The 11,118-nt window shown below is 43.8% G+C and overlaps 1 protein-coding gene across 2 annotated transcripts in view; it reads left to right on the top strand.

Annotated features, from left to right (window-relative positions):
• The first annotated feature begins 6,869 nt into the window (after positions 1 to 6,869).
• The window catches only part of slit1a (slit homolog 1a), a 147,455-nt gene continuing 143,206 nt past the window's right edge, over positions 6,870 to 11,118 (top strand). For both annotated transcript variants that reach the window (XM_084076695.1, XM_084076694.1), the window contains exon 1: positions 6,870 to 7,579. In XM_084076695.1, the coding sequence (XP_083932821.1) occupies positions 7,377 to 7,579 (203 nt within the window). In that variant the 5' untranslated portion in view covers positions 6,870 to 7,376. The remainder of the gene's footprint in view (positions 7,580 to 11,118) is intronic.

Here is an 11,118-nt window from a genome sequence, read left to right as displayed (position 1 = left end):
TGTGAGCTTGTAGAAATGCAATTTTCAAAAGATTATATATGTTTTAGACATGATAACTTGTGAAACGGGACATTCTGCATAATGAGTCTTTTACTTTTGGCACTCTTAAGTATATTTTGATGCCAATACTTTTGTACTTTTACTCAAGTAAATTTGGTTACTGGAGTTTTACTTGTAACAGTATTTCTTAATTGCAGTATTGATATGTCTTAATTGTAGTATTGATACTTTTAGTTAAGTAAAACATTTGAGTACTTTTTCCACCACTGACAATAACCACTTAAACATGATTTATACGCACTTTGTCCTAGAGGATGGTGTGGTGAGGCTGTGAGCTTGTAGTAAAACAAATTAAGCACTTCACTAATTTTCAACCGTATCTCAATATAATTGGCCCTCACTAATGCTCATTATAAGATGGCGCCATTTCCATCTACACACTCTGGGTCTCACTGGTGAGCTGTGGACAGTTCAGAAACCTGCCTACCAATGACATCACTGGGGATTCCAAGCATGCTGAAATAGAAACCATTATTCTTGCATTTAAAAAAAAGTCTGAAATCTTCTTTGAAATGACCAAACCTTTCTACCGATGATGTCACTGGTACGCAGCTGGTACGCCCCAAAACACTCGGCCCCAGTTTTTTTCCCAGACCGCTCGCCCCCAGCGGTTCTTGTATTCGTTTTACTGAGGTTAAGGTCAGAAATAGGTTTAGAGTAATAAGGCATAGTTTTACTGAGGTTACGTTTAGGAATAAGGTTAGGTTTAGGCATAGTTTTACTGAGGTTGCGTTTAGGAATACCTAGTGGCGACCGTTCCAAGGTCGCTGGATTTGACCCAGGGCGAGTGTGTTTTATCGCTTGTATTCAGCTGATGAGTATGCTATTAGTGAGGAGGACCATTTATATGAAGATAGGCTGAAAATGGAAGGCCCTTTTATTTAAGAAATGAAATCTCACTGACAGAAAAATGACAAACATTTCCATCAAAGGTCTACACAGAAACGGTGGACGAGAAATAAATAAAGGCAAAATTAATGTTGCAATGTTAGCAGTAAAACCCACGAATAAAGCACGCCATATTCGCATATAGGGTGAGTGGGTAGAGAGAGAGTGAGAGCAAATAGAGAGAGGGCAAGTTCTCCACAATAGAAAGAATGTCCCAGTGTGTCATTATGTCGTCCGTGTCAATGCATGCTTGGTATTGTAAGTATATGTTGGTACACATCTGTTACAGACCTCCGCCGGGGTCCTGCTCTTTCTCCATGTTCTCTAAATACACAACAGACAGCTTCCCTTGATAGAAATAGTATTGTTCTCCAGTGAAAGCGCCAGTCAAAGTGGTTTTTATTTAGCATTCTTTCTCCAGAAGGGGCATTATGACTGTAAAAATGACCCAGACATACTATAATCAACTATGCATTATCTCGGTTGCATGCAAAGCCACAAGCATAAATACACAAGTCAGTATAGGAACCTATAGGCCTATGTGTTTTAAAACATTTTTTTTATCATCATTCAGCAAAAATGTGTTCTATTACTGTCTGTTCCTTCATTTAGTTAAGTTTGTTTTTAGGGAGTCTTAGCATTGACTGAGTTATAGCATTTAAATGTTGATTTTTCTACGTCCGAGTTGGAGGTGCCTCTTTTTTAACCTTTTATGTTATGTACCAGGGTGAGTTTGAGAGTAGAGCACCCAAGGGAATTATTTCCTATTAATATAGATTTCCGGCTCTAAAATGAATGGGATTTGGGTACATGGAATCAAGCCACACTGTGTTAACACCACCACACTGCACTATGTACTACACTATACTGTACTGTACTGTTCTACACTGAACGGTACTGTACTGTACTGTACTGTTCTACACTGAATGGCACTGTACTGCACTCAACTGCACTATATTACACTGCACTGCACAATTTCACAAACGCTTCCATTTGTAGCTCGTGGTTTTACATCTCAGAAAGTGGCATCACGGATTGCAAGATTGCTTTTCTGCTCTCGCTTTGGAAGAGAACACACACACACACACACACACACACACACACACACAGTAAGAGAGATAGAACTGCATTAGGCTGCAGGAATTCTCGAGTCTGGTTACTTCCTAAATCCAACAACGTCTTATAAAGCCTATTGTTTAACGAGCGCTCCCCTCCCAGACTAATTGTAATAAATTGGCTACATGTCCTCCCACATCTTTTGAGAGCGACAGAATAGTTCCTGCAGTGTATTTCTGCGTGTTGCATTCCTATCACGGCTCTGCGCGAGCAGAGGGGCCATCACCACCACCCCTATTACCACTAAACGCCACTGTCTCCTCTTTAATTAGCCATTCATGAAGGGAAGATCTACAATACACTGACACTTTTACAGGGCCAGATGGGGCTCTCACTGAGGTGCTGTAGGTGTCTGTGTGCGTGCATGCATGCGCGTGCGCCTACAGTGTGCGTGCACGTTTTGGATACAGCCGGGCACGCCCCGGCTGTAAGGACAGAGCACACATGCGCATTCTTGTCTCTGAATTGTACACATTAGAATCCTCAGTGATCATTTGTCCATTTGTATCAGCATTGCTGTAAAGTAGCTAAATATATTTACTTGAGTACAGTTCTGAGGTACTTGTACTCAAGTAAATGTATTACATTTTCTGTATAATTCCACTCCATTATATTTTGAAGGCAAAGTTTTACTCTTTTCTCCATTAGAGTTGTTTGATAATTTTAGTTACTTCACAAAATATATAATATTAACAACTAAATTCATATGCACTGTAATATTATTCATTATTATAGATTGTATTAGAATAGAGTAGAGTCAGAAGCTGCCAAGTAGTAAATATAAAGTAGTTAAAATTAAAGTAAACAGTAGTTTAAAGTAAACATTAAAGTAAACATTTTATTCTGAAATGGGCCACTCTGCATAATTAGTACTTTTACTTTTGGTGCTTTGTCTTTAAGTACATTTTGATCCTAATACTTTTGTACTTTTACATATAAGTCAAATGTTGAGCGCAAGACTTTAACCTGTAACAGAGTGTTTCTACACCGTGGTATTTCTACTTTTACTAAAATATCTGAGTATTTCTTACACCTCTGTGTAACTCTCAGTGTGATACTATAACCAAATGGCCTGCATCATTCTGTGAGGTGATGGATCTGGCTACGGTTCCCGTTTTACTTGTAAAAGACTAGTATTTCTATTTCCACTTTCACGAGAGTGATACGAATGTAACCAAATGGACCCATTTGGTTACATTCGTATCACTCTCTGAGTTAAAGCCTCACTATGTAACTTTGATTTAATGAATAAAATGTAGTTTTGTCCAGTCTGTATGGTAGAGTATGTTAATACAATATAACTTATACAATTGAGGTGGTTGTTAGTCTCCCTGCTCTTCTATTGAGACATGATGAGATTGTGTCAAAGGTCACGTCTCACCTAGACACAGGATCTGACACGAATCTTGACCTGATGGTCAAGATTCAATTTATCCCCTGAGCAAGCAGGCAGGCTCTATTAGCTCAATGGTGAAAAAAAAAACACTTGCACAGGAAACCGGGTTCAAATCCTGGGTAGAAGAGGAAAGTTACATGTCTCTTCCACCGCAGTGTAACTCTGAGAGTGATACAACTGTAACCAAATAGACCCATTTTGGTTACATTCGTATCACTCTCTGAGTTAATGTATTTTGCTATGGTTTCCGTTCTCCCTTACACACTTTATTTCCCCTCTCTCTCTCTCTCTCTCTCTCTCTCTCTCTCTCCGTTCGTCATGCAGCCAGAGACATTGGGGTTCCAGGGTCCTCGTGTGATTGTGCTGTGGTGTTTATGTTGGGAGGCGTCCACCCCGCTGCAGAGTCCCCCGACAGGAGACCCCGGCGGCCGGAGCCAGAAAGGAGTCGGTGCAGCCCCTGCGTTGCTGGCTGAATAAAACCAGAGGTGTTTATTTCATTGTTTGCATAGAACTGTGGACATGGCACGCTGCTAGCTATGAGCTCCACTCATAAAAAGTAGACGCAGTGCAAAAAAAGAAGAAAAGTTTCCCATTGCTACCTTGCCTTAACGCAGCTGTGTCATTTTAAGATTTCTTTGGCTATTCAAAAATAGCAGATATACAAGCTCATAGCGCGGCAACAAGTGCCGCGCTATGAGCTTGTAGATCTGCTATTTTTGAAAGATCTTTGAACACATATTTTTTAAAGCAAACATTTTTTACTTTGTTTCTGGGGGGGTGGGGGTCCCTGGAACAAAACATTTTGAGATGGGGGTCTGCGGCCGAATACATGTCTAAAAATGTTTTCTAAATCCTAACAGTATGTTGCTATATCAGCGGTGCTCCAACCTTTCCATGTCAAGGACCCCCAAAATGATATGTATTTGGCCGCGGGCAGAAACCTCCATATTTTAGCTTTTTGTGTTTTTTTTTATAAATGAATGCCCTACTTGATCATACTACAGCGTCACACAAAAGCATCAAAAGTAGCAGATCCACAAGCTCGATTCGCGTCGCGTTTTGAGCTTATAGATCTGCTACTTTTTCTATTTTTGAATTTGAATCCTGAAAAGTAACCGTTTAGGGACATATGAGGTTTCCACCCGACAGAGACAATGCGGTTACTTTGGTGTTGCTTTGGCGAGTTGTGAACTTGTAGATTGGCTGTGTCGGGCAGAATGCTCGCCCATCAGAATAGGTACGCTATAGGGTTCATGTGGTTATAGCTGCGATCGGTAAGTTTCATGTCCTATACCTGGGATTTGAACCCGGGGATTGTATCGATATCGCTGCTTGGCCCAGGGGAGATATTGAGTGCTTATGAGATTTGGGGCAGTACTACTTGTCAACCAGTAGATGTCCTACCCGACACCATGGTCTAAAAGTGTCAATGGAAGAGTAGGGAGACCACCTCCAAGGCTCCAACCACTGCACATGTACGAGTTATGTTGTATTAACATACTCTACCATACAAATTGGTTAAAATACCATTTTTGTTTATTAAAATAAGTTCCGGATTGCGGCTGTAACTCAGAGTCCACACACTGTTGCTTTTCTCCCACCGTTTATTGCAATAAGCAACAGTCTGCAGACTGTACTTATGATGATTTTCTATGCTGATCTTCTGTTTGTCCTGCACCTGATAACCAGAGTGTGGATGTGTTTATCCTCAGAGCCCATTTTTACTTCTCTCAGAGTTAAGCACTTCTGCAGTTAATGTTCTCTGGAATGGAGTGATCAAGACACGTGAACCATGCACTTCATTGATCTGGGTATTGATCATTTTAGGTGCAATTGAAATCATAGAGCTCTAATGGCTTGCTAGATGACGTTGTTTGCCAGCCACTGCCATTCTTGTGTTTATGTGCACATAGTACTAAAATATTCAGTACGATGTGACTCCGCCGGAGTCTAGCCATCTCAGGGTCGGTCTATGTGTGTGTGTCCGTGTCCGGAGCTAATCTAAACAAACCGCTGGACCGATCAGCATCGAAGTTCTTGTGCCCACAGCAGTCCCTCCAACTCCCCCCCCCCCCCCCCCGCCCCCCCCCCCTCCACATACTGTAAGTTTCATACTTTATGAAATATTTACCTTTTAATATAAAAATGGTCGATAGGGCTCTGATTGGGCTTTGGCCACATGAAGTCAGAGTTCCACATTGGTGCCGCGGCGTTCCCATGTTGATCCACAAGATCCACAACTTTTCTTCTCTCAGTCGAACCTGATTTCTATATTTATTTCTCGTTGTGGTCGTCTGTTTTTCAGGGATGTCGTTGAACCTTTTGGCTGGCTGTCTTGTGTACGACCATAAAATCCATGTGTACAGTAACTCCAAGATTGTACAAATGGAACCAAATGAACTTGTAAAGCTCTGTAATTCCGAGACTGTACAAATGGAACCATATGTAACTGTAACTCAGGGGAGTGTGCAAGTGGAACCAAATGGACCCTTATGGGTCCATTTGGTTCCATTTGCACACCTCCCTGACTTAGATTAGAAGTGAGAATGTCACTGCGTGGCTCATCTCCTCATCTCCCTGCTACAGAGTCTGTGTGGCCGACAGTCTGCTCTCACAGCCATTATTTATTCCAGCTTTTTGCCTCCGAGGACCGAGGTGTTGATTCCACTCTTTCCCAGCGGAGCCTCCTACCTCACACGCACGCCCGCGTGTGAGCCCCACGCACGCACGCACGCATGCACGCACGCACGCACGCATGCACGCACACACACACACACACACACACACAGCAGTTTAGCAGTTTCTCCCTTTAGGCTGAGGTTATGCGGTGTCATGCAGGTTCAGGTCTTTCACATTGGTGTGTGTGTGTGTGTGTTTATGTGTGTGAGGGGGGGGGGTTGCCTGGAGGCAAACCTGAGAGAAAAGAGGGAGCGGGGCGGGCGGGCATGAGGAAGACAAGAGAGAACGCAAAAAAATAAAAATACTCGTGACAGATTTAGATTATGAATAGAATAAGGAGAATGAGAGTGAGTTCAGGCAGGGTTCTGTGGGGGGGGGGGGGGGGGGGGTAGAGGAGAGGTGTGGGGGAGAGGAGGGGGGAGGGGTGGAGTTGGGGGTCTGCTATTTGTAGATCCTTGTGATGGATGACTGCTGTGTGTGTGTGTGTGTGTGTGTGTGTGTGTGTGTGTGTGTGTGTGTGTGTGTGTGTGTGTGTGTGTGTGTGTGTGTGTGTGTGTGTGTGTGTGTGTGTGTGTGTGTGTGTGTGTGTGTGTGTGTGTGTGTGTACGAGAGAGAGAGAGCGAGTGAGAGAGACTGGCTTTTTTTTCTTTCTGCTCTTTCCCTACCCCCCCCCCCCCCCTCTCTCTCTCTCTCTCTCTCATCGGGCGAGCAGTACAGAGCAGAGCAGGACTTGAGTGAGAGAGGAGGACAGACGTGCGGCAGAGCAGAACACAGCAACTCCACAAAGAGAAGAGAGGAGAGGAGAAGAGAAGAGAGGAGAGTTTGCAAGGACAGAACAAGAGAAAGAAAAGATCTGTTTGTTTGCTTTGTGATTTTCTTTTTTTTTTATTCCCCCATCAGAATCTATTTATGGTGGTGGATATTTAAAAGGGAAAAAAAAAATCTAACAGAGAAAAGAAACCATATCCAGGGACCTGCCTTCCTTTGCGTCACAGCCAAGAAGATTACACCAGCAGCAGTTAGTTTCAGTTAATTTTGTAGATGTTTTTTTCCACCCCCGTATTTATATCCGCCATAAATCTACAGTAATTGTAGAGGAGTTGTGGTGGCGTTGCAAAGGACTCCTGGGCTTTATTTTGTTGTTGTTGCTGTTGTTGCAGAGAGACAGTAGAGAGATAAGAGCTTAGGATTCAGTAGTACAGAGAGAACACAGGGGCTGCAGACAGACCTGCTGATCATGACCGTCAGGGGAAGCCGTGCTACTGGGGCCGGCGGCGGGCTGCTGCCACTCTGGATGTGGGTGGCAGCGCTCTCTGCCCTGGCTGTGGGCTACGCCAGCGCCTGCCCCGCTCTGTGTACCTGCAGTGGCACCACGGTGGACTGCCACGGACTGGGGCTCAAGACCATGCCAAGGAATATACCACGCACCACGGAGAGACTGTGAGTACCAACCAGCGCTGTTGGAGCTGCTTCTCTACGTGTGTGAGAGAGAGAGAGAGAGTTTCTGTAATTGCTTCATATTGTCTTTCCCTGTCTTGTGTGCACGTTTATCATTCCTTTTTTCCCTGCTTGAATGTGGCGCACATGACTTTGCTTGAGACTGAGTGAGAACAATAGCCCTGCCTGTGTGTGTGTGTGTGTGTGTGTGTGTGTGTGTGTGTGTGTGTGTGTGTGTGTGTGTGTGTGTGTGTGTGTGTGTGTGTGTGTGTGTGTGTGTGTGTGTGTGTGTGTGTGTGGCAGTGGCATTCCAGTCAGGTATAAATAGGCATAAGGGACCCGGTCTGGAAAGAGCCAGAGCAGATGTGTTGCCTTTAACATGTGTCCATAATTTTACATACCTGCCAGTTTGTGTGTGTGTGTGCGCGCGCCCGTGCATGTATTTTAAAATTGTTTATTTGAATGCGTGTGTGGGAACATAATCGACTCAATGGTAAATTTCATCCAATTTTTCTAAGATGACAAAAGATGTCTGGAAAGTTAAAGGGTTTCGTTTGAGTTCATTTAAAATGTGATTTGATAAGTGATCATTGAAGTTCCCTATTATATATGTACACACTTTTGACCTGAACTTTGAAGAAGTTTCATAGGAGATACATGTCATGACATTAGATATAAGGGTTAGCTTGGATCCTTTTAGTTTGGGGGTTCTTCCTCTGATACAGTCAGTCCTCTCTGCAGCTCTCTCTCTCTCTCTCTCTCTCTCTCTCTCTCTCTCTCTCCCCCCCTTCTCGTTTACTCTCTCCTATTCATTGGGCCGGGGCGCGGACCCCCACCCTCTCACCCACCGTAACCCTGAACACTCACTCTTTAAATTGTTAAATCATGTAGAAAATTAAGCAAATGTGCTCCTTAAGTGTGTCTTGCGAGAGGATCTTGTAGCTGTCTTGTAAAAAAAAAGAAAAGAAAAGGGAGGTGGGGTGGAGGGGAGAGGAGAGGAGAGACGCTGGTTCTCAGAGTTGAGTTTCTCTCTCTCTCTTCTCTGAAAATTCCTTTTGAAATATTCATCCGCAAAATCAGAAGTGAGGAGTGCGAGGGGAAATAGATTGTTCTATTTCAGCTTTTAGAATATCATCCCTGAATAAAACATGTGGTGGGAACACAGAGAGAGAGAGAGAGAGAGAGAGCTTGTGTCAGAGAGGCAGCAGTGGCATAGAGAGGGAGCTGACTGCATATTTCATGCGTTTCATATTTAATTTCTAAGAACACCTCTTCTTTTTTTTCTCCTCCTCGCCGGCCGGCTCTCATACATGTGCGCACGTTGGTTCGGCCGGCGCAGAGCTGGTGGAGGAAACATGGAAACGTGGTCATTTAGTGGTTTCCTTTGACATGAATGGCCATTGACGTTTTGGAAACACAACCCCCCCCCCCCCACGGCCTTCAGCTCAACAGTATTTTTGTGTTGCACGTTCCGTCACTGTCGGGCAGCAACCTCTTATCTCCACATTTTTAACGCCCTCCTTGATCATACTACAGCGTCACACAAAAGCATCAAAAGTAGCAGATCTACAAGCTCTAGAAGCGACGCATTTTGAGCTACTACTTGAGAAGTAACAGTAGTGGACATACACTATGAGGTTTCCACCCGACAGAGACGATTTTATTACAGGTCATTGCACAGCGCTAGAGGTTTACAGTTGTAGCTTCTCTCTGTGGCGTTCTTTTTTTTTCTTTATATCGTTGCTTTCCGGCAGAAACCAGCTAACTCCATTTTGACGCTTTTGCATTGTTTTCCATAAATCAGAGCCATTGAACACCCTTTACGCCTGTGTGTTGGTAAAAAATATTGAACCAATGAAAAGCATTAAAAAGCGCTTCTGACAAAACCAGCTAACTCCATTGGATCCTCAAACTTTCTGCTAAACCAGCGAAGTCCACCGGAGTTAGCTGGTTTTGCTGACTCCAGGCTCCACCCCCTTTAGACCTCCAACCTCATTGTGAGCTTGGAGGTCCATTCAGCTGTTCTTATCAATGATGAACAAAACCTCCTAACTCCACTTTTTTCATTTCCTGAAAAATTAACATTTTGGAGCTGGTTTCTGCCGGACAGCAGAGATATAATAAGTTCATATAAGTGCAATATCCCCCCTCCCCCACAGAACAAGCGAGGATTGGCCTCTTGGATGAGCGGTATAGACATTTGGTGGTCTCTCGTGCTGAAGACCCAGGGTTCGCATTCCAGGCATGATAAAAGTTACGGATTCCAGCTTTAATTCTGACTTTTACTTCATTGCACGACGGCGTGGCACAATTAGTCAATCAACGCGCTCTGCTATTGTCATAGAAGTTGTGAAAATCTTTTGAAAATGTCCGCCTATATAATGACATGCCCCAAAACAGGGACTTTCACCAGGGTTAATGTGATTTAACACGTTGCGCTTAAAAAAGGTCATGTGTAATTTATTCCTGGGTCACTTGCTGTCTCTGTGTGTGTGTGTGTGTGTGTGTGTGTGTGTGTGTGTGTGTGTGTGTGTGTGTGTGTGTGTGTGTGTGTGTGTGTGTGTGTGTGTGTGTGTGTGTGTGTGTGTGTGTGTGTGTGTGTGTGTGTGTGTGTGTGTGTGTGCGTGCGTGCGTGCGTGCGTGCGTGCGTGCGTGCGTGCGCGCGCGCGTGCGTGCGAGCAAGAGCACTGGTGGTTGCATGTATTGTGTGTGTGCGTGTAGGTCATGTAGAAGGTAGTTAGTCTCCATGGAGAGGTTACTCAACAATGGAGAGTATCCCATTCTCCGGCCCGTTATATAGGGTGATTCATCAAGGTGGTTGTGCAAGTCGGTCCGTTCCAACCCTAACCCCACATGTAGGTCCCCTGTGCACTGCCGTGTGTGTGTGTGTGTGTGTGTGTGCTTGTATCATTAGAGGTTATGTAACCAAGTAACTCACGTTTTAGGGTTAGATTTAAAAGTGACAAAAGAATTAGAAAAAAAATTGCATTTCTAAAATTGCTATCCTAAAATGTTGATGTCCTCACAAGTATAGTAAAGGTGTGCGTGTGTGCGTGTGTGCGTGTGTGCATGTATGCGTGTATGTGTGTGCATTTGTGCGTGTGCGCTACATACGCATTACTTGGGCTCCAGATGAGTAACGGTCAGTGGAGTTTTTATGGTCGGCCCCGAGGTTGGAGAGTTTTGTCAGCAGAGATTCGTTAAGCGCGTAACCTTAACCTGCAGCGATGTGCGGTAGCTTTATGAAAGGACGCAAGGGAAGGAGAGAAGACATGCCAGTCCTATATAAAGAGGACTATATAGTGAACTCACATGCAACAAAAAGAAAAACACATTTCCGACACCATACATCAAACTTTTTAATGTCAAAATGATATGTATTTTGCCGCATCATATTGTACCAGGGACTCCCAGAATAGAAGATTTGTGTTAAAATTATTCTTTTTTTGTGATGCTGTATTAACACATTTTGCTGAGGACGGCCTGGTATACCACTGCTATACTTATTACATAATGCACAGTCAAAACATGTCCGATCAATG

Source organism: Gymnoscopelus microlampas (assembly GCF_963454915.1).
Source record: "Gymnoscopelus microlampas genome assembly, chromosome: 13".
NCBI lineage: Eukaryota > Metazoa > Chordata > Actinopteri > Myctophiformes > Myctophidae > Gymnoscopelus > Gymnoscopelus microlampas.
The sequence above is the reverse complement of the archived record's forward strand: the minus strand, read 5'-3'. Positions and strand labels throughout refer to the sequence as shown.